The sequence below is a fragment of the Scatophagus argus genome, chromosome 8 (genome assembly GCF_020382885.2).
Source record: "Scatophagus argus isolate fScaArg1 chromosome 8, fScaArg1.pri, whole genome shotgun sequence".
NCBI lineage: Eukaryota > Metazoa > Chordata > Actinopteri > Scatophagidae > Scatophagus > Scatophagus argus.
The window spans coordinates 3,776,518-3,799,926 of NC_058500.1; the positions used below are offsets into that span (position 1 = coordinate 3,776,518).

Sequence of the window (23,409 nt, forward strand, 5' to 3'; positions counted from 1 at the left end):
TGGAGAGATGTAAGCAAAGTGTGAATGTTATCAAGCTCTCCCACCTCTTTACTATCTGACCCCCTCTTCCCAGACCCCCTTCCACTCTTTGTCCTTTGTCATTACTCTTATCAGGGCCACTCTATCATTCTTTCAAAATAAAAGTGGCGCTGAACCCGCTTGCAAATGTAAGTATGTCTTTGTTTGGGGCCGGCCAGCGGCCCGCCTCCCAGCTCCCTCCTGGGTGCAGCCTGATTGACGGCCCTCCGCTGGGTGAGTGACAGGCGGCGTTGGTTGGGCCGTGATGGCCGGTGTGACAGCTGCTGCTGCTGCTGGTGTCTCCCTGTGTCGGGCCTCCAGGATCCCTCAGCTAGAGCCCTGGCCCAGTTTGCTGGAGCCCGGTCTGGAGATGAGCCTCCCCCGGTGTGCTTGTTGTTGCGGATCAGCTTGTTAGCTCGCTGCACCCTGTTTCTGCACATCAGCTGCTGGATGCCATCTTTCCAGCCCAGGGTGCTGCCACAGGGGTTCTTTCTGAGAGAATGAAAATTCTCTGCATTTATCTGTTTACTGCAGTTAAATTCTTTACAGATGACACTTTACTTTCAGTCCCCCTGTTTGACACTTTATAAGCAGTACACAAACCGTTAACAAACGCTTTGCATGCAGCAGTAAGGGCCAGTCAATGATTTTTAACTTGTCCTGTGGGGATGTATTGTTTCACTGCGCTGTCGCGAGTGCCCGAGGGGGCAGTTATTGTTGCTGTCGTTCGTAAACACTTTTATCTGCATTACAGTGTGTTATAACTATTCATTAAATGTCTAAATAGTGCTTAGGAACACTAAACGGGGGAAAGTGATGCCTTTTCACCCGGTTCAACATCATTATGTTGCTGCACACCTCTGCTGTGATTTCTGGGTATAAAACAGTGACAAAGGGGGTCTTCCTTCACTGAGAGCAAAATTCAGTGAAAAGTCTTTGGATGTGTACTTCTTAACGTTGTTATATGACCAGTGAAAGAGCAGTATTAACGTTTGATTTTCACGCCGAAACTCCAAACGGCTCAACAGACCGAAGCTTGTGCGTTTTTTATCATTTTGTCGCTCTGGCCTCACGGTGAGCAGCTAATGAGGTTATTGGGCATCTGTGACGTGACATCTACATTTTGGCCTATTTGTGAAACAATGGTAACAAGGAAGCCAGGGACATTGGGCTCTGTGTTTTCCAACTCAAAATAACAAAGCCAAGCAGCCGCTGGTGGGAGGCTGTGCTCTCATGGAAATGAGCAACTGAACCAACAATGTAGCGCCTAATCTCTACAGAGAGAGGAATCAGTTACACAGCAGTATGCACCCCTCAATGCTTTTCATTAGAGTCAGCGTGCTATTGAAACAGTCTCTCCACCCCCCTGACTCACACCCAAACACACACACACACACACACACACCCACCTCTCATGTGTAGCCACAGGCCCTACTCATACATGCACTAGATACAAGGTAGCCCCCCAGCAACAGAAGGGTTGAAATAAGTGGGGCAGAGGGTGGTATGGGGGTGCAAGGCCTCAAAGCATCGGATTAGAGTTAATGTGCCCTCCCTGGGTTATAATCTCTTCAGAGGGGGACTTTGTTTGAGGGGCTTGAGGGCAGTAAGATAAGTATCTATTACAGAAAGTCCCCCCCACCCAACATCCTCGCTTCAAAAATGAAGCACAAAAACACTTGCCTCTGTTCCCCTCTGTGTCGTCTGATATCCAAGAACCAAAAGCAAGTGCTGCCCTTTTCAGCTAATCAGGAATTAAGGTCTAAAGCCGTATGGAGAGTTAGCAGGGCCCATATTTACTCCATCTGTAGCCCACAAAGTCAGGTATTTAAAGTAAGATCAAAGGCAGCTTAAATAACCAGGGTTATTGTATTGAATGAAAGAAAAAAAGCATTATCACAAGTTCTTCTTCTTCTCCTCTGCTTTACAAAGAGAAACCCTGCATGTGAACAGCCAATCACTCCACCCAGACAGCCTGATGCAGATTATGTGAACATATTGACTGCGTTGAAAGTGAACAATGCAGGAGCAAAAACAGAGTGTGAGCATGTGACACAGGTGTATGCTTTGATATAAAACAATTTAATACCAAAATATTTTTCATTACATAAATATTGTGCAAAAGATGTAATGAAGGCAGGTTTTTTTTTCTTAGTTAACCTGAAAAACTCTTCTTTTACAACAAATCAAAAAGATGCATGAGGCAATACAAAAAGCCCTTGAAACCAGGGACACAGATTCACAATGTGAATTTCTTTTGCAATATTTAACACTTTAATACACATGGAAGGCGTGAAGAAAGCTAAATCAAGCTGCAGTCTGACACCAACCTGCAGGGACGTGACAGACACGTAGAGTCGATAACCTTAACTTAAACTAATGAGCGCCGAGTCAAAACCGTGAACTCAGCAGTGGCTCAGATCTGAAGTGACACACTGAAGACTTTGTAACAGGCCAACCCATCTGCAAATCGCACTATTAATCACAACAAACATTTAAGGTTAATGATTGACTGATTGTTTCCTTGTTTGATTTGTCTATTTATCAGTTGCGAGCGTTTGTTGCCGGTGCATTCAAGGACATCAGCTAATGCTGGAGCATCCAAGCAGGGCAGCTTTCACCAGACACCCAGTAAAAACAAGAAGCAATTAAATCATGAGTGACTTTCTTCGTCATTAGGAACTGCAGAGAAATTATTAGGGAGGAAGGTCACTTTTCAAACAATTAATTCAATACAAAATGAACATTTTTAGCATAAGGGATCACCTATAGTGCCTCTGCAAATAGTTTTTAATATCTGACATTAATCTAAATCAATTGGTGTAAAAGGTGGGAAATCAAATCGCTGCTGTTCTGGCAAATGTTCAACATAGTGTTAAGAAGAAAGGATTTTTTTAATAGGCCAAAATATACAAACTACCACTCGCAGGTGGTGTTTTAATTGGATTTGTGTACAGTATTAAAAAATACAGCACATCTTCAGCCTCACTTTTAGACACTTTTACAGTCCAAAGTTGTTGAGTGAAACACAAACGAAGGCGACGTGGCCTGAGCCCATTTGAAATCGTAAGGCTTAAGTAACATTTAGCAACATTCATTAAAATTTAAAAGCTTCAAAAAATACTTTTATGGTAGGCACGAGTATTTAAAGCACACATATAAGCACAGCATCGTCTGCAACGCAGCCGACAAAATTAAAGCGTCCTGGATGAGCTGCTCGGACGCGTTTGTGATCGTGTCAGTAAGCGCAGGTATACGCATATTAACACTTCCTTCTATATATACATGTAAGTTTACGTTATGTGTGTAAAGATAAGTGAATGTCAGCTGTCCCGTGCGAGTGTGGGAGAGCTGACATTCAGAAATCGTCGCCGCTGTCTGTTTTTCCTCAGCGGGAGAATTTTCTGGGTCTGAACGCTGGAAGGGCGAGCTGATGTGACGCCGTCCTCTCCTCCTCTATGGGAGCGAGCTCCTCTGCCGAGCCCCACTTCTTCTTGGAGTAAAACAGCGACGCCAACTTCCTGTTCCTGTTGCGCTCTCTGGCCTGAGTGACTTGAAACGCTGGGATCGCAAGACAAGAGAGTTGAATAAGAACCAGAGATTTATACCACTAACATATCTGCTAAATATGAAGCCAAAGCCAGAACAACAATTAGCTTAGCATAACGACTGGCTGGTCACAGTGAACCAAACTGTCTTTATATTTTGGTTTTTGGTGCAGATTAACAAGTGAGCAGTAACATCAGACAATTCAAAGACTTCATCTAACTCTATATGAGTCCCTCATATTTGAAACAAGAAGCAAGCATACAGACCTTATATTACTTTATTTAGTACGTTAGTAAAATTTATTTTCAAAACAAAAAGTTAAAAATGCTTCAGAGGCACACATTAAATGAATTCATGTAATGTTGAAACATCAAAATACATAAAAATTATAACAAATTTATATATAAAAAAAACTTACTTGTAGTGTCAAAAATTATCCATCAAATCATTTGTAAGTCACAAGCATGAGGCACTCACGCAGCTCGCAGTCTTCCTCCGGACCCTCCGGGTCTTTGATGTTCAGATAATGGAAGGCAAGATGGCCGCTGTAGTCCCGTACGTTTGCTTTGGCCCCTGAAAAGAAGAAAATAAAATCTGTGAAAACCGAGACTTGACATGAGGTGGGGGGCAGCAGGTAATCTACTTCACTGACACCTTACACCTCAAGCTTTCAGAAACGAGGCTTGATCCAAAGGTAAACAAAAATATTCATGTCAGATTAGAACTTGCTGTCACTCTTAAACTGATTCACAGCACTTTAAACTTGTTTTTAACTTGTTTTGCTCTTTGTTCTACATGAAATCAAAGACCGATTCACTGGTAATGAATGTAAAAACTGCTGTGAAAGAGTTTTATATTCTGAATCTTGTGTCTGATCATTTGCTGGGCCTGAAACCAACAGGTTAAGATAGACAGACAGATAGATAGATAGATAGATAGATAGATAGATACCTTATTGATCCCGAGCGAAATTCAAGTGTGAAAGCTTGAAAAATGAAAAGCAGTTTTACCATATGTCCCTATGAGCAGGTCTAGGATGTGCCGATGACCATGCAAGGCTGCAATGTGTAAAGGTGTATATCCCTGCAGAACAAAAACAAGAGCAAAACAAAAGGAAATCATGCATAGAGAAGATCTAAAACATGTATTCTGAAGTTGTGGATTATTGTCTTTTTATGGGCAAAGGTAATGCAAATTCAACGCTCCCTTCACTGACACATAAAGCAGTTTAAAACATTTTTTTTCTTTACTTTGTGTGGAGTCCAGGAGAATAACTGTGGCAAAGAGCTGGACGGGTTTTAGTACGTACCCCCTAGAGTTTCCCAGGACCAAACACAGCCAATGAAAACAGCATGGAAAAAAAGTATACAAATTAGCAAAGGTTATGGAAACACAAGATAATGATAAAAACATAATTGCTTGGTAATTCGCTGAAAATTGCACAGCTCTAGAGTCGTGCATGCTGGCACATAGACGCACTGTTTTGGGAAACAATTAACATGACATGACATGATTTATTAGTGGAGTCCTCCTGCAGCCCAACAACACACGTGCTGCTGTAATGCATTTGCACAGCTGGATTTTCATGGAGCTCATATAGGAGCTTTACATCAGTGCAGGCCACAAAAGAAGAAACCAGCAGCCATGTTGTTGTCCCGTCGTTATCCAATCAGACAAAACAACTCACTGAACGAGCCCACTGCGTCCTGATCGAAAATTCTGGATACTCACATGCTGCGGGAAAAAAAATGAAGAGCAGAAAAATAAATCAGTGATTGTGCACAACGCAGAAAAGCAAACTGCACTAGAATTAAAGGGGCACTCCGCTGATTTGACATGTAAAGTTGAATGTGCTCATCATGGAGTGAACTACAGTTTCTCCCTGTGAATAAAACAACCCAGCCCTGTTAAGTCTGTGATACAAACTAAGGGCAGGATCAGTGGAAAACATGGCCGCTTATCAGACAGGCTAAGGGAGGCTAACGAGGGCCAAAGTGAAACTGGAAATCTGGGTTCAGAAAACCCACAGAAAAACCCGACTCAAACTCAGGGACAAGATGTAAACTCCACAGAGAAAGACCCTGTCCCATCCTGAAATCAAAGCCAGGACCTTCTTGATGTGAACATGTTTTTAGGAAGAGAGATGATAGAAATCCTTATTGAGTGAAGGAAACGAGTGGAGCAGAGGCTGCCAAAGATGCAAGTTGGGAAGAATGTAGGATCCGATGTTTTTAGGAAAAGGTCAGAATATCTTGTCCTCTGCTACTTGTTGTACCTGTACTTGGAATGGGCGGGGCTTAAACCAGAAGTGGTGCTTGAATGGAGACTGGGCGGGTCTAATTAGAAGGAGTTCATTCAGCCTGAAGTTGATATGGGTTGATCTGGTTGACGAAGTTCTATATATTTATATAGAAAACTATTTATAGAAGAGCATAAGAATTGAATTTCAGATCAAAGTTATTTTTATTTTTCTAATAAACGTGTATAAACTTCAGTCAGCTTCCCAATGAGGCTTGACAGATATTGACACATTCAACATCATTTCAGCCGAGTATTCGCTCAACTCTATTAAATGTAGTTTAGCAGTTTGGCCACAGGTAATTAAAGTCCTAAACAGATGGAGTGCCCCTTTAAAAGCCATTTTATTAAAACCATAAAAATGCACTCACTGATTTGGTGTTGACATCAGCACCAGCATTCACCACCAGAGTGGCCATGTCCTCGCTGCCATGTTTAGCAGCCCAGTGCAGAGCTGTCTGTGTGCAGGAAGGGAAGAGAAAGTGTTCACAAAATTCTGCGTCTACAACGATCTGCATTGTCGTTAGGCATCGTCACAAGTTGTCTGAACTGAGCAGGGCAGCTTCTCATTGGCTGTGTGAGGGCAGTGGGCCAGCTGTGCATGCTTTTGGGCAGGGGGGGGTGGACGGATGGAGGGATGGTGAGAAGGGAGGGATGGAGAGATGGTTTCCTGCCATCTAACAGGGCCTAATTACAAAACAACACAGCACTGTGCCCACAGTTGGGGGGCCCGGCTGCCTGTCACCAGGGGGGAAGATTGATGATGTTAGTGTGACCTGCAGAGTGGAGACCCACCCAGACATCACCGCACTACTGTCAGCACACGTCAAGGAGGGAACACGGGCCCCCGCGACACGACCCTCGCAGATACACCCACACATGTTCACATGCAGAGGCGCTCCAACGAGCGCGTGGATGTGAACCATAATAGACGTGTGTATGTAAAACGCAAGTGCAAACCGCATCCACCTGTCGGACCACAACTGTGATCCCCACGCTTTTTTCCTACACGCTTTAAGCCGAGTAATTGTGGGCTTGTCGACAGGTGAAAGCAGAGCGTGGGTGCAGATGTCGGCTAAGCGACCACATCGACCCCTTCTGAACCGGACCCTCCACACGGCAAATCAAACAGAAACCTTTTCAGTATCACCTAATGACCATGGAGGGATGAAAACCTTATAAACTTGTGGCCACAAGAACAGAGTATTTAACTTTAAAAATGCATGCAGAGCTGCAATGCATTTCTCAAAACCACCAGGTTCTCATGTATGAAACTTCAAATGTTTCATTTTTATATTATCTGAAATCTTTTTACATGTGTAAACAGACTCACGCCTTCCATAATTAATATCCTTAAAATGGAGTCTCTAGGCGGCGTTAAACTCCTTTGAACCACACTCAGACTTGTGCTTTGACAGCAGAGTGTGCTGAAGTTATACTGTGACACAAACCATATGGGTTTGTAAGGGACAGCTTACATCTGAGTCTCACAGCCAAGTGTCCAAAAATAATAATTACCAGGCAATCTTTGAAAGGCCAAGAAAGTGATTTAGAAAAAACTCGAAGATGTTCTGATGGTGTTTCCAGAATCCTTAAAGACTTCTCTAACTTCTAAAATGACTAACCTGCTTCCTGAGTTGCAGCTTTCTTTCTTTCTAATCCCAACAAAGATGGCATCTGGAAATGACAAACGTCCTTTCTAAGTTTATTAAAGTGAGAACCAACATTTTACTGCCTGTTGTATTTATTGATAGTTTTTCATTTCCCGCTAGATTAGGAAGCACAGTCACAGGTAGGGAAATGGATTAAAAAATCTTTTGTTTTATTGACACAAACAGATTTTTTTTTTCATCCACAGGGTTGGGAAAGTTTTTGAAGATTCTGGAAACACCTTAAGCTAAGCTAAGCTCCAAGCTTCACTGGCAACCAAACCGATGTGTAGCTCTGTGACTGATAAGTGTATGATAATGTACTGATAAGACATGAGAGACACAACTGGGCCCTGCAGGTTTCTTCAGCATGACACAAGTCCTTTTGTGTTTAGAGGCTATGATGCTAACTGTGCTAATCTTAGCAGGACAGGCTAGTCCAGCAGCAGGAGAAAAATGTCAGCTTGTACCCACTGAAGGGAGGGATGCTATGGGTATCTACACCTCCTTGTGTTGGGCGTCTGGAGGACAGATTGTGATAGATGCTGTCTGGCTCGAGTATCTCCATCTCTTTTGTCTGTCCCCTGTCGCATCACAAGACAGATTGGCCAAAGGGCTGTTTGACAGGCAGCTCGGCGGCTCTCCCGGTGGGCAGAAGTGATGGACGAGGCTGAACAGGATGCAACGGCTTCCCTTCCTGCGCCTCTCGTTTCTGTTCCTGCCCACTGGGGTGCCCCCCCTGCAAACACCTGTCTAATCAGTCAGGGACGGCTCTGTCGCCGCCACACGCTCCCCAGTGAGGGAAGTGGTGGCTAAAGAGGGCTCACATCGACGGGAGACACAATGGCCACTGTGCCTGACACTTGATTTGGAGGAAGACAGAGAGGAGTGATGAGCTCATGATGTACTTACAAACTGTGTGGCAGAGGAAGTCCGTCACGGCAGGAAACGCAGGCCCGCGTCACGAGCAGAGCAGGAAGAGAAAGAGAGTGAAAGGTGTTGGACTCAGGTGAGATCTGTGCTGTGTCCTCAACTTTAAGCACATATCTACAAAAAGCACCTGATCCCAGCAAACATTTGGAGAACAGGAAACACTTAAGTCCTCCCAGGATGAAGAGTAATCCCTTCAGTCCTGGTCAAACATGTGATTTAGAGGTGAGTGTTTGGCGCACTTCTTGTAACTTCTGTTCAGCAAAGTCCAGACATGACAGATACACATCAAATATAATAACTCCTGCTTTTAAGGACTGTGGCTCTCATGGGTCTGGTGACTTTTGTTATTCCTGGTATCTCTGTACGTTATCTCTCCACCTCTGCTGAACAGGGAAAGGCTGAGGGCTAAAGGGAACATCAAAGAGGCCCGAGGGGGACTTAGCACCTTCCCAGGGACACAACCTGCATTGTTCTACAATTAATCCCAGCCTGCTCTATTACTTTCAGATTATCTTTAAGTGGGTGAAGTCTTAGTGGGGCATTAAGACTTTCCTTAATCCCCCCACCATCTCCGTGCACTTCAATGGCGGACGTGCTATCTTGTCCGGGTGGGGATGGCAAAGGCTTAGGGCTACTCTTAGAAGGTGGTCTGCCATGGCCACGGGACAGTGTGAGAACTGTGACACAGGGGAGGGACAACAAACATGAGCTCAAATCTCTTAAGCGCACAGGGAGACAAATAAAAGGATTTGGGTTGTCAGGGGGGCACAGGAGCTAAAAAGCTATCTTTCATAATCCTTTTGATAGTGGACCTTTGAAATGCATGATCTGGATGTTTTAACACCGGGTTCCCAGAATACTATTGAGGGGAAAATCTCGGCAGGATGAGCTTGTGAAAGTTATACAAGCAAAACACGGTTCTGCGTCACAGATGAAAGATCAAGAAACACGCAGCTGAAACGTGGTCAGTTTCAGTGCGAGTCGTCAGTGAACTTCCGTTCCAACAGGCTGCAGTAGGTGTTCAGGTGTAGGCAGAAGTACGAATGACGACACTTACCCCCTGAGGAGGACGGTCACGGTCGCAGCCGGGAGCAGTGTGTCAAAATGAGAAAATAAGAGGCTTTAAATCAGGCAAAAATCACCCAATAATAAACAACATTAAACACAGTATTATGAGTTCGTAATGAGTTGCATGCAGTCTGTAGCTTACAAGGAACCAGTTTACATCCGGCATTAACGTCTGCCCTGAGTGATCCAATCACAGGAGAACCGCGTCATCGCCGGCGTGAATGCACCCAATACGCCTTGAGGACGTGTTGAGGTCCGATTGCTCAGAGCTGGTCTGGACAACATACGACTGCTTTCTTCTTGCAGTTTGTCCACCAGTGTGTCCTGGGATACACCGAAAGACCGCCTACTTCCTCAGCAAAGGGACAAGAAAAACACGCAAGATGGCCTCCCATACACACAACACGCACTGGCCGACTTCCTTTTGGTTCACTGCAATGCAAACTGGGTATCTGGGCTCTCCTACCTGCCGAAATGAGCAGCTGATGTTAGTAAACACACTGTCTGTTTCACCTGATTTCATCGCTGAACTAGCAACGACAATATCCACAAAACTCCCTTAAAAATTTGCCATTTTGAGAGTTGGTGAGCCAGGAGAAACTTTGTAAATTCAGCATTAAATGCAACGCTTTGTCGCTTGGATAGAAAGTCCTCAGACTCTGTTTAAAAATCTGGCCATAATGCAAGTTGTAGAGTTAGGAGAAACTTTATGGATTTTGTAAAACACTGCCTACAACAAACAGGTGGTCACCCGAGACGTATGTTTGTGCCAGGTGTGAACTGACGCGCTTGGAGCTGTTGTTTGTGATTGGACCATCCAAGATGGACGTTAATGTCAGGTGTAAACAGCCTCGAAGTGCAACATTAAATACTCACTGAGGTGAAGTCCTGGTTTGACCGCCACCCAAAAAAAGAGACAAAACACAGATGCATCTGTTAGTGAATCCTTGTATCAAACCACATGAAATAGAGCTTAGTTCACTTTGTATTCCTGTAACACTGAAGGGTAATTCTGGTTTATGGTCATATTTGTATATCTTGAGATATTAAGTGTATCAGTTTTGATAATATTGCAACCATTTCTACAACGATGTCCAACGGGGCAAGAAACTCTGAACCTGAACTTCAGAATGAACTGGGAGCTTAAAAGTCCTTTTTTGCATTTAGGCTGAACATCATGTTGTTCTTTGTTTGTACTCGTCCTTCTCTTCCTCTCTCATCTCATTCATCAACAGCTTTGTTTCTAATTCCAATAAATGTCACGAGAAATGTATGGGAGGCATCCAGTATTTTCTTATTGCGTGAGATGAAGCTCTGCTGACGAATCTGCAGCGTTCTGCTGCCCGACGCTTCCCGAACTGACACTGGAAAGTACAATCCCCACAGCAGGGACTTCTGTGGCTTTAGTGAAGGAACTAAATTTAGCCTTCGGTTCCTCCAGTCAAAACGCAGTTCCTGAGTCGCTGAAAAGGTTCTTTGTTCCTTGGCTCTGCAGTCGCTACAACATGTCAGTAAAAATCTACAGGAAACTGAGGGCACTACAGTACGGTTCAAGCTGGGCCAGCTAGTGAGCTAACCAGCTAGCGTGTTTGCTGCTGAGTGAGAACTATTGGCTGTGCAAGCTATTATTACAAAGTTATCTAACAGACAACACCGGCTGTGGGTTTGACATTGTGGTTTTGTTATTCCCAACCTCTACGCCAAAAAGGAAAAAGTACAAATATTCAAGCATTTTTGTAAATATATGCCAGTTCTTTTATTTCTATTTCTCTGAATTGGCTCATTTTTGCTCATTCTGAAGTTGTACCTGATTGCATTCTGCTTGGCTTCTCATACACTTCAGTGGAAATGCAGCAGGTTGATTATCAAGCATTTTTGCTGAAGAGAGTTTATCAGAAAGGACAGTCTGATGACACAGTTTGACAAACTGGCAAAGCTAACTGTGAATTAGCCTCACGACAACTTTGGCTGTCACGTGACCCTCGCCTTGCAGGTCATAGCGGTCCCTTGAAAGTCTCCACTGGGTGAATTCTGATTGCTGATTTTACAGTTTGCCCTCATTTTTTCTTCTGAATAAGCTTGCTGTTGTTGTTTTCAGTCTTGTTGTACACGATACAATAAAGACATTCTGCTCTGGCGAGCTTTGGTGTTTGTCTGAAACCAACTCTTGTTTCTCGCCCCCATCAGACTTTGTGGCACAAATATCACCACAGATTCCCAGATTACTACAGACAGATGTGCAAAAAATGTGAAAACAAGGTCGAATTTGAAATAAAGCAGAATTATCTTTTGAGAGGCGGAAAAAGGGGCGCAAAGGGCGGCGCTACCTTCTTGTTTGCCAGTGAAGGGTCCTGTCTGAGCAGCTGAGAGAGGTCAGGGACTCGAGCGCCGGCAGCCGAGTAGATCCATTCCTTCTCTATAGGATCCAGCTATTTCAGAGGGAGGAGGTGGAGCTCAGATGTGCGCACACACACACACACACACACACACACACCACAGTCCACATCCTGTTGTGGGCTGTTTTGATAATACTAAGGCCACAAACTTCTAATCCATTTCCTGCACATGACTGAGTCACAACCAACATTTTGACGCACTGTGGGAGACACCCAGAATCACACTGCAGAGTTCATGCTGTTACTACTTCTGTTACCGGTTTAAAGGGAACATGCAGTGACAGCAGAGACACCACAGGAAGAGTGGACGTTATGTCCAAGACCAAACCCTAACGGCCATCTATCATTAAGAGAAACCCAAACTCTGCAGACTTGACTCTTCACATGTTTTACTTATAACACTGGTAAGCTTTTGTTAATAAGAAAACCATAAGAAAACAAGGAAAAAAAACATGAAAAGGACTTACAGCGACAGACGCGGAGCCCATGCTGCCCGTCCCTTCCTCGTCCTGCTCTGACTCGGACTGAAAGACAGAAAACAGACGACTATTACTCAGTGGTGACAAAAAGCCTGTGACACAAGTTATCTGTACCCTGTCAGTCGTAACAGTCATACAGCATGATGCAGCATCACAAGATACACACACACACGGGTCACACCGCTATGACGAGGCCTGACCAAAGGGTGTCAGACAGGTCGAGAGGTAACGGGACAGCGAGTCAGAGGTGTCGGTTTCACACATAAGGGGTAATGAATAACAATCCAATTAACAATTAGCCAAAAAACAACACGCGCTACGGTGAGGCCGCGTGCTTTTGTCACCATTCAAGTCTGAAGGGGTCAGGAGAAAAAGTCCTCTAGCAGAGCATAAAAGTGTCACTTTGGCTGATTTATGTGAGATGGGGGGAGTTTTGTTTTGTTTTTTTCTACCTCCTTGTCTTTTTTTTGAGGACTTGATTGCAAATTGTTCTCAGATCACACGGAGACACGATGTAGGAACACTCGGTCCTTTCATGTCTGTTGGACAAACTGCCACACGTCAGCGTGCCGAACACGAAAAGTGGACAGATCGTATTTATCCAGCCTATTGCACTCGAGCACGAGTCAGTTTCTTTGCTCCTTTAGTGGAGACCAACAATAACAAGAGGAGAAAAACGCAGTTGAAGTCAAGGCCTGGAAGATTAAAAGAACCCGAATTCTCCTCTAACACTTAATCTTCATAAAATGTAATTTTGGGTGCTTTTTGGGCAGCGGTTATTATTTTCATTACTGATTCATCAGTTGACTGTTTTTGTCTCCTCATCTTGCCAGAAAATACAGACAAAAAGGTTTTGTTTGACCAACGTTCAAAAATCTGTAGACATTCAACATAAACTGATATAAAATGGTGTTTGGACTTTTCTTGCTTGACAAATACAACCATCACTAAGTTATCACAGCAGTTGGATATTAAATTATCACCTTATTAATAAATGGACTAACTGCTGCAGTGCTGGGTGTGCTGTCTGTTGTTGAGCTTGTGTGGTGCAGTGAAGCTGACATTTCACACAGTCAGGTCCAGTCAGGTTGTAATGTAGGATGATCAAACTGGAGCAGCTCTGTCAGGCTTTGTGCACCAGTGCTTTGAGCTAAGAGCTAACAATGCTAACATGCTTCTGTTCAGCAGGCTCATTGCAAGCATCTTGGCACGATTGTTAATTATGTTTGCATGAAGCTGATGTCATTTTTGCAAGTATTTGCTCTTAATCAGGGAGAAGCGCAAGTTAAAATTTCTGATGACTTCTGGGTAAAAGCTTGTAGTTTTGTCCTCAGCTGTTGCTTGTTTCATGTGACGTTTGCTTCCTGTGATAACAAGTTGAACGTCTGGGGGGAAAAAATGCGTTGATTTGCCGTCTGGTGCATTTTGCTCTCGTTTTCTTCCGCTGTGTTTTAAAAGTAAACTTGTTTTGCCTTTCCAGAGGACAGACTACACAAAGGAGGCAACCTTAAAAACATCTTTGGCGTTTGTGACCACTAATGTCTTTGTGCGTATGTGCCACATATCAAATGCTGGCAGAGGAACCGCGAAGCTTACGGCCTCGGGGTGTTCGATGCATGACAGCAAACCAGCCAGGTAGCTTCTGTAATGTGGAACAGGCTGTTCTAAATACAAAGTTCAGCAGTGTGACTAATACTTTAAGCAAACACACTTAATCTGATTGCGGTGCTGCATTAACACACTTGAACATATTTCATTTGTCTATTGTGCAGGTCATGGAGGACGACCACATATCTCTCTCTAATGAATCTCAATCTCTTTAATGGGCACAAATGATTATTATCTTTCTAATGAGTGTCAACGTGTTGCTGCTTAACATAATAACAGAGGGCTTAATTTAAATGCAGATTCTGCCCCCAACAGGTCCTCCTCCCACCCAAATTCAACAAGCTGTAGGTTACAAATCCAGGTAATTTAATTAGCACCACCTGCTGGTTAAAGAAGGAACTGCTGCAGTGCGAGCTGTGTTTCCCCCTCACTGGGACTGAGAGATAATATTAAGAATAAACTGTATGAAATTAACGTGGCTTCCCACACACAAACTGAGTTTAAATCAAAAAGGTGTTGGTGAGCTTATATTTAGGAGAGAACTGCAGGAACATTAAAACCAATGAAACTGAGGTTATAAGATCTCAGACAGTCTTCCAGTCTTTCCAGCACTTCATGTATTTTTCCATGCGTGTAATTTCTGTAACTATTTCTTTTCATTATTGATTAAGCTGTTAATCTTTTCTTTTTTTTAAAGCTAAAATATGTCACAACATCGTCATATAAACAAAGCTTTGGAAGGATTGTGTAAACATTGGAACTTGCTAGTTGGGTGAAAATTTAATGCAGTTATTCCCACTAAAATCATAACTCTCATCACAATCCCAATATCTGTCAAAGTAATCGCCGTCGCCTCGTTCAGCACCCAGTCTGGATGACCAGACACTGAGACGGTGTGCAACATAACACTTGCAGATGGTATGTGCTTATTTAGTTTTTAAAACATGTATCTGATCATGTGTTCTGTGGATATTCATTTTTATTTTGTTGCAGTCTTAATTATTGAAGCTGGTAGTTTATAATTACTTTTAAAATAATCATAAATAGAAAAAGCGACTAAGATGAGTTCAGGGAAATTCAATCGAATGCAACTGGACTTAGTTATTTGTCTTTGAAGACGTTTCACCTCTCATCCAAGAGGCTTCATCAGTTCATGCTCGCTTGACTAGGCTGGAACTAGTCCCGAGCATGAACTGATGAAGCCTCTTGGATGAGAGGTGAAACGTCTTCAAAGACAAATAACTAAGTCCAGTTGCATTCGATTGAATTTCCTTGAGATAACCATGACCTGGATGAATGAGAATATTCACAGGCTTAAGATGAGTTCAGGTTACCTTCCACTTCATCCCTGAATGGGACAATTTAATCCACTAAAATCATCCTAAAGAAACCTGTCTTCCTGTCTGTGCTGTAATGACTTCATGTGGCTGCAACTGATAATTATTTTCCTTTTTAATGAATCTGCCCTTGATTTTCTTGGGTTTATTTAATTTAAATAAATTAAATTAAAAACGACAGAAAATAGATTAAATAGTTTTTAAAAGCCTGATATCTTTAAAATTCTTTTCCAAAACCCCAAAATATTCCAATTACTATCATAGAACGAAAAAAACCTGAAAATATTTGCATTTCTCTTATGTTTGCCTGATGTAGCTTGACACTTAAATGACCATCAAACCTTCACAGTATTAACATTATGCAGGTGGGCAACACACAGCAACGCTCTGCCTCTTAGCCAGACAAACTGTCACCTTTGACCCTGAATCTTTGTCCAGCTCATCCTCCCCGCTGCTTTGTGCCGACGCTTCCTGGACTGGGGCGGCAGGACGTTGTGGTAGGACGCTGTGCTGCATGAGGGCCGTTCCTGTCGGCAGGTCCTGCAGGACAACAGGCAGAGCGCGCTAAAAACCGATCCACATGTGTTGGGCCGCGTGTCCGCAGGCCAAACTTTAACTGTGTCAAACGGCGGCTGAGGTGAACAGACAGCTTTAACACTTTGCGTGCACTTTCCTTCAGCATCTGGGCGTGGACGCACACTGTTTGCTTTTAGTGCCTGTTTGAACAAATCACGTGCGAGAATATTCAACCTGTAGCATAAAACACATCAAATCATTCAAATCTATGATTAAACGCTCAGGTTTATTGTGGGATCAATAAGGAAAAGTACTTCCAGAGGATTATTGTGCATTAAACCAGCGCAGAGTGTTTATTTTCACAGCAGCAAAGTGCTTCTATACATTAGCTTTAAACAGCTCCGCCTTTTACATAAAAGACATAAGCCCAGTGATGGTGCCTGTCTGCTCACAGCTGCTAGCTTAGATCTGCCCCAGTAAAGACGGCGTGCACAGTATCCGTCTGTGTGGACGTGCAGGCCGCCGTGACTGTCATTAAATGCTGACACATGCGGATAACAAAGACGGCCTTGTTTAGAAATAAATGCGTTGCTCACACAAAGAGTAAACATGATGTGCTGAGCAGATTCAGCACTCAGTGTTGTTGCTGAGTCATGCCAGCTCGTCCCACAGTTTATTTTGTTTTCACACGTTAGAGCAGAGCAGAACGGAAAGAGGATTTTTAAACTCACCTCCCGCTCTCCACATGACAGCGGCTCATCCTTCTGGCGGGGAGGAGGACTCGAGGTGCTCGTCGCGTCCCACTGGGCGGTGGCTGGAGTTCTGGCTGGGCCCGAATGTCTCTGTCCATCCCCGTCTGTCCCCCGCTCATGCAGCGTTTGTCTGTATTTCTTCTTTAGGACCAGATATTTTTCCCCCTGCGACAAACACAGTCCAACAGCACAACATGCTTTTGAAAAGAGGAAATCACACCACACACGCCCTTAGAATTCAATTATTCAGGGACCAAATCACAAGTCAGCTTGGTTGCTTTGCACACAGACTGTGGGACACATAAAGTGTGACATCTCTGACAGTCTGTACGTATGACTTATTGATAACTCGGTCATGTCTGTCAGCCAGGAGACCATTAGCTTAGCTTAGCATAAACAGTAAAAAGCTGGTGGAAAAGGCTCACCAGGATTTGGAAAATGTTAAAAGAAAAACAGTTTACTGATAACCTGTTGTACATAGTTGGTCACACGGTGAGACAATACACTTTTCTGCAAAGGTTTTCAAGATTTTCTGTTCTTCTGCATGCAAAGATATGCTGCAGTGGTCCAGCAAAGGACAGGAAGGAGAAGAAGGACAAACGACACAAAAAAAAGACATTAAGAAATACAGTCTGTACATGATAACTCAGTCTAGTGTGGACTGATTAATCGTGCTGTAATGTGAAAATACCAAATAAAAATAGTTTCAGGGAAAATGAAAACTGCAGCTTCAACCCCTTTGGGTACAAACAGTTCTGCAAATAAAAACAAAGTAAACAGATTTGACAACTCTTTAAGTCATCATAGTTAAACTGGAACAACAACATTATGCTTCAGTGTTGAAAGCTTCTTCCACAAAAGGTAAAAATATTTCAGTCGTTTACTCACATTCTCTGACTTCACCACAGCGATTCGGTCAATGATGAGCTTGAATTCCTCTCTGTATTTAGCTGCAGGGAAAAATATTTGATGTGAAAAAAACCCTGAAAACTAAATATAGCCTCAAACTCCTCACATCCTGCTTTTCCAACACTGAAAATGTCAAATGAGAGGGAGAATACAAATTCAGCCCAGCCATGTTAGAGACGGGTGGCAAAAAAAACCAACCTTGAATTAATTTTGTTTTATTGTAAGACACAAAGTATTTTCTAAACTCCAAAGTGGCTAAGATGTTAACAGTGTCTGCTTCCAACACGTGTGATTTGAGAACCAAAGTCTGCTGCATGTGCCGCTGGATTCTCTGTCTTCATCTGATAAGGCAGACTGCAAAGAAACAGTCCCTTCAACGGACAAACACTACAAAAGAGAGAGGAAGAAGAGCCCCCCTTCTAGCAAAGATACAAACAGATCAAGGCGGAAACCTGAGTCATCTTTCCTGCGGGAGCCAAACAAACTCCGGCTGACGAGGTGGCGGCCCTGAGCAGATAAAGTTATGCGTCTTTGTTTACGCCGGCGAGCAGATATTCAGACTGTGTGGTTAAGAGCTGCTCTGGTAATCAGGCTCTGAAGCAACACGCTTTCCAGACGAAGGTATTTCATTCAGGCCTAGGTGTACATGGGCACGCAGCTCGGGACAATTGAAGTGTTTCCTTTTTCCTGATGTGGACGGAAAGAACATTGGTGGTGGGATAACTGCCGAGCTCACGTTTACAACAACAGGAAATCCAAAGGAAGCAGCCACTTACATCTGTCTCAACAAAAGAATTCCTCGCTTACCACAGTAACATAGCATACGTGTTAGTTATCTATTAGCCTGAGGTCTGCACAAACAACACACACACACACACACACACACTGCTGAATTTCCCACCATGTCCCAGTTTGCACATCTGATGAAAAAGCAACCCCATTAGAGGTCTACATCCAGTCATGCATGTGGACTTAATTATGATTAAAACACTATCATCACAATTATGACATGAAAATCTGCAGCCACATGTTACGACAGACTTTAAACGTGTGGGAAGCACTTTTCTAATTGGACGGCCGTGTCAGATGGCAGAGTATCGAGGCAGCCCTCTAAACCTCTGTCAACAACTGCAGTGCTGACCTGGCATCTGGACAGTACGCGCTGGCGAGGTCACTTTGGATAATCATTGAGGGAGGTTAAAATATGTTTGTGTTTCAGGCAGTGCCAAAGGTAAACTCTCTGCTCAGTGGATGGATGGATGAATCGGTGCACGCTGGCTGGGCTATTAGTCTTCTGGGACAAATATATTTTGCGGTTAAACAGCAGATATTGTGTTATTAGTCAGTGGTGTGCGGTGGATTGTTCAGGTTTCAACGGGACACGTATCTGTTTTAGTTCGACTGAGCTAAAACAAATGTAGACTAACACAGCAGCCCTGAAATAAACTCCAAGCAGCTTCTGAGGGAATAAATGACTCAATGTTCAGCTTACAAAGACGACGGCTCGGCTAACACAGTCTTCTCTCTGGTGTCTGGTGTTACCAGTAGCTTAATGTGGCTAACTTTAGCTAATGATATCAAACATTACAGTGGTTTTCCTGTGCAAACAAGCAGAAAACAACAAACATTGAGATGCTTGAAATGTGATGCTTGCTAATGTTAGCGCTTCTGCTATTCTAATTATCAGTCAATGTGATGATTATTTTCTCTTAATGAACATTCAGCTAATAACATCAGGAAACAGTTTGAATTAATATTTGATTTGAGAACCTGCAGCCACTGAAATGTTGTCATTTCTGCTTGAGAAATTACTGAAACAAGCAACAAAAAAAACTGGCTTATCAACACGCCAGCTGATTTTGTCGTGGATCACCTGTAGCTAACATTAGCTTAGCTGAACAAGCCAGACCAAGCGGTGCAGGTTAGCAATGTATTTCTTTTGAATTCAGCTTTGCACCTGTAAAAATACATTTTCTTCACTCACTCTTTCTAAAAGCTGCATAGCTTTAAAGTGGAACGGCCAGGATTTGTAACGGCGCCTTCAGGCTGCATGAGCTGAGGTGTATGAAGCAGAGGAATGCAGAGTATTCGTCAAAAGAAGCCAAATATGAGGGGAGTTTTGGTGTTATGATTCAGAGCAGGATTGCATAAGCATACGCACAGTAAGAAGGTGGGCGGAGAGGAGCACAGTGAGACATCTTTACAGAAAAGTATCACTGAGCCAGTCATCAGAGGACTGGGGGGGCTCTGCCCTGCCTCTGGGGCCGCAGGGGTCTCCATGGCGGCCCTGCATGGTGGCACGTTTTGGTGATGGGGCTGGTTCAGATCCCCTCATCAGTTTCACCAAACGGCTTCAAGTGGCCAGAGGGAGGAAATGACACAACTCCCGCTGGAGCTGCAGATATTTTGGAGGGTCTTTTAATGCAAACCAGATGTCAGCTCCGCGTCGGAGAACAATGAGAGGACTTAAAACCCGTTTGTTAAAGCAGGCCAGACTTTTGGTTTTACACACACGAATCACATTAATCCAAATGTGTGCGGGAGGTGATGTTAACGCCATCCCGCACACGGCCACCACGCAGCGCATTTCCCCGTTTTCAGGCCAATACGTATTTCTCATCTGCGTTCATGCGTGACACAACGACTCGCTACTTACCACGCAACTGCAAGTCGCTATGGCCAATAAAAGGCTTAAAAGTCTTCAGTATGTCTGCGTTTCTGACTCTGCCTGAAGCGCCTCCGGTGGAGTAGAAATAATCCAGCAGCGACTCCTCGCTCACATCACTCATCTCAGCTCGTCTTTCTGTCGACCGGAGCGGCTGAAGGAAAAGATGCGTTCAGATCTGTTGGGCTTTTTGTTGTTGTTGTTTTGTTTTGTTGTTGTTGTTTTGTTTTGTTTTACCACTCAGCCATAATGCAGTCCGCTGGGCTAATTTGCTGTGTTGTACATGTCTGAAGTTCACTCCACCCAGACGAGCTGCCCGCTGCTGCCGCCGCCGCTGCGCCTCCTCCTGTTAACCCTTTAAAGACTGCACATGTCAGCATCTTAGCGTCACACCTCAGACACTGTGTGTGTGTGTGTGTGTTTCAGCTGATCTTACACACACATACACACAGCTTCCTCTCTGTCTGCTTTATGTTATCTTTATTATTTATCACACGCTGTCCTACATTCATTTTTTCCAGGTAATAGAATCAGAATCAGAATTGTCTTTATTGCCATGTCAGTGAAGGGGTTTCACATTACTAGGAATTTGTCTCGGTGATTGGTGCATACATAGAACATAAGAACGAGTAATATATAATAATAGAATAAAATAAAATAGAATAAAGTAAAACAAATTAAGATAAAGTCAAATAAATATGGTTCTGGAGTTGGTACAAGAGTGAGGTGTAGTACAGAGTGGAAGTACTGCAAGTAAGTGAAGTAAACAAATGGTCAGCAGGTGGATCGTGACATGAGCACAGGACAGTGACTGTACTGAAGTAACTAAAGAGCAGAGCAGTAAGTTAATCAGATAGTTAGTACTGATGTACTGTGCTATTCTATGTGTTTTATTACATTATATGTTAGATTTTATTTCTATTTATTTCTAGTCCCTGTCTGTATCATAGTATCATCGCACATCTTTCTGGTGTACACTGTGTACTTATACAAGATGCGCAGAATCACCCAGTCTCTCGTCAGCTTTGGCCTCGGAATTTTGTGTTTGTGTTTTTACTCTGAATCTTATTTTGTTTATTTTGTGCTCCTTTTTCTAATTTATCTGTATGTATTTCTGTCCGAATTTCTCCTCTTGGGAATAAACAAAAGGGATCTCATCTCATCATTTCTTCTGTTTTTGTCTTTGTGGTTTTTGTCCACATTTCAAGATGTCACCTTAAGCTGTGTGAATCTGTGGCATTTTTCAACACTTGCATACATCTAAAGGACCACAACTATTGATTAACTGATAAAATGACTGATGAAAGTGTTTTGTGTGACTAGAGATCATTAAACTCAGGGGGTAAACGTATGCTAACTGTAAAGAGGTGTAGAACGGTGATTAAATCTCATGGATTTGGCTGGGAGGTCGGAGGTCGTGGTTCAAATCCCTGCGGTCAGAGTGGCTTTAGACCCTGAACCTTAAAACTCTCCCGCTTGCTTTTCCATCAGTGCATGAATGTGTGTGTGTGAATGGGTGTGTGCTGGCTCCTTGCATGGCCAGTCGGCCTATCTGGTGTTTGTCCCCCATGAGAAGACGGCTCTGAGGGGGACAGTTCAGCCTTTTGTCACAAGTTGTCATGTGACAAACTGCACCTTGGTCTGTGCAGCTTGGCTATCAGATTTTCACTGTGTGGTTATCCTGAGGAATCCACCATGAAGACAATCTTGCTGTAGAGGATTCAAAAAGGGAAAATCATAGTGCTGTCAGTCAGGATTGTGGGAACGTTCGGCTCTCGTCCGTCACCTCCTCTGGAGATGGTGATGGAAGTCAGACAGTTACAGAGTCTTCTTCTTCTTCTCTCCACCGTATGAAGGTGGTGGGTAATTTGATATCAATATTCCATCACGGTTATCTTCAGTACTTCTGACACATGTAATTGGAAACATTTAGTGCAGCCCCCTTTGGGGTCTTTTTTGCACTTCTGTGAACCACACAAGACTCAAACTGCTCTGAAAAGTGAACGTTGTTTCGGGTTTAAGTGCACATGTTCCGATGATGGCTTGCATTTGGATCACGGGCCTGTAAACGGGCCCTCACTGGACTCGGCACTGATGGAGGTGGAGGGCCAGTCAGTGCAGGTATTAGACACAGAACACATTGTCAGATTAATTGTGCGATTGTGCTGTAAATATTAAATGTGCCGGACTTACACGTTAATCCTTCTGTCCTCCTCTGGTATAGCTTCTCTTTGAACGAGTTTCCATTTAATTTAGAAATGGGTGATTTGTATTTCATGTTTTAGGCTGCTGCTCTGAGAAGACAATATTGTAATTACAGTAAGCTTCTTATGAGCTGATACAATTATTGAGGTGAGGAGTTTATATTGTCACGTGAAAGTGGGACCTTATGCTCTTTCAATTTAGAAAACAACACAACTTTTTCGAGGATCAAGAAATTTGATCCTCGAGCATATGCTACGTCTTTGTGGAATGAATTTATGCCAGACAGCAGCTGGTGATGCATTATCACCTTTCTGCTGCTGCCAGGGATTGTGTGGAAAGCATCATTCATTTTAGTCAAGGCATAAACACACACCTGTGTAAAAATGTAAAGTCAACATCCCGCATTTTAAAGCCTAAAAAGAAGTTTTATCAGCTAAATTTACCCAGGCTACTGCAAGCAACAGGACCAATTCTGCAGAAATTCATGTCCGATATGTTATTATACATTATATGGACAAAAGTATTGAAACCTCTGTATTATTGAATTCGGGTGTGCTATGGGGCCAAGACATACCAATCTTTATTGGTATGTCTACCACATTTTGGACAATGCTATGCTTCCAGCTTTGTGGCAACAGTTTGTTGAAGGCCCTTTTCTATTCCAGCATGACTGTGCCCCAGTGCACAAAGCAAAGCTCCATAAAGACATGTTGGATGAGTTTGGTGTGGAAGAACTTGACTGGCCCACACAGAGTCCTGACCTCAACCCCATCCAACACCTTTGGGATGAACTGGAACGGAGATTGTGAGCCAGGCCTTTTGGTCCAACATCAGTGTGTGACCTCACAAATGCTCTACTGCATGAATGGGCACAAATTCCCACAGAAACACTCCAACATGTTGTGGAAAGCCTTCACAGAAGAGTGGAAACTGCCACCAAAGTCCCCATTGATGTAATGGTCAGGTGTCCCAATACTTTTGTTTATACAGTGTATTACATTATTAGATAGATAGATAGATACTTTAT

At 43.4% G+C, this 23,409-nt stretch overlaps 1 protein-coding gene across 2 annotated transcripts; it reads right to left on the reverse strand.

Annotated features, from left to right (window-relative positions):
* Positions 1 to 2,082: 2,082 nt before the first annotated feature.
* LOC124063342 (ankyrin repeat domain-containing protein SOWAHB) lies at positions 2,083 to 20,569 on the reverse strand. 2 transcript variants are annotated; one of them, XM_046396906.1, is made up of 15 exons: positions 20,415 to 20,569; positions 20,169 to 20,331; positions 17,492 to 17,553; positions 16,583 to 16,768; positions 15,750 to 15,875; positions 12,379 to 12,435; positions 11,843 to 11,944; positions 10,392 to 10,403; positions 8,427 to 8,429; positions 6,237 to 6,323; positions 5,299 to 5,301; positions 4,877 to 4,879; positions 4,578 to 4,650; positions 4,045 to 4,140; positions 2,083 to 3,579 (listed from the first exon to the last, which is right to left on the reverse strand). In XM_046396906.1, exons 2-15 carry the CDS (start codon positions 20,299 to 20,301, stop codon positions 3,407 to 3,409), a joined length of 1,116 nt encoding a protein of 371 aa, XP_046252862.1. In that variant the 5' UTR covers positions 20,302 to 20,331; positions 20,415 to 20,569; the 3' UTR covers positions 2,083 to 3,406. The 2 variants fall into 2 exon arrangements, with proteins under 2 accessions (XP_046252862.1, XP_046252863.1); XM_046396907.1 differs by lacking the exons at positions 8,427 to 8,429; positions 20,415 to 20,569 and adding an exon at positions 9,505 to 9,507 and having other exon boundaries at positions 20,169 to 20,406.
* Between the last annotated feature and the right edge of the window lie 2,840 nt (positions 20,570 to 23,409).

Excerpts from the sequence above, each read along its gene's own strand:
- LOC124063342 (XM_046396906.1), bottom strand. The coding sequence starts at position 20,301 with ATGAGTGATGTGAGCGAGGAGTCGCTGCTGGATTATTTCTACTCCACC. Across the intron at positions 17,554-20,168 it reads TAGCGACTTGCAGTTGCGTG|CTAAATACAGAGAGGAATTC; the intron begins GTAAGTAGCGAG and ends TTTTCCCTGCAG. Across the intron at positions 16,769-17,491 it reads CTGTGGTGAAGTCAGAGAAT|GGGGAAAAATATCTGGTCCT; the intron begins GTGAGTAAACGA and ends TGTTTGTCGCAG.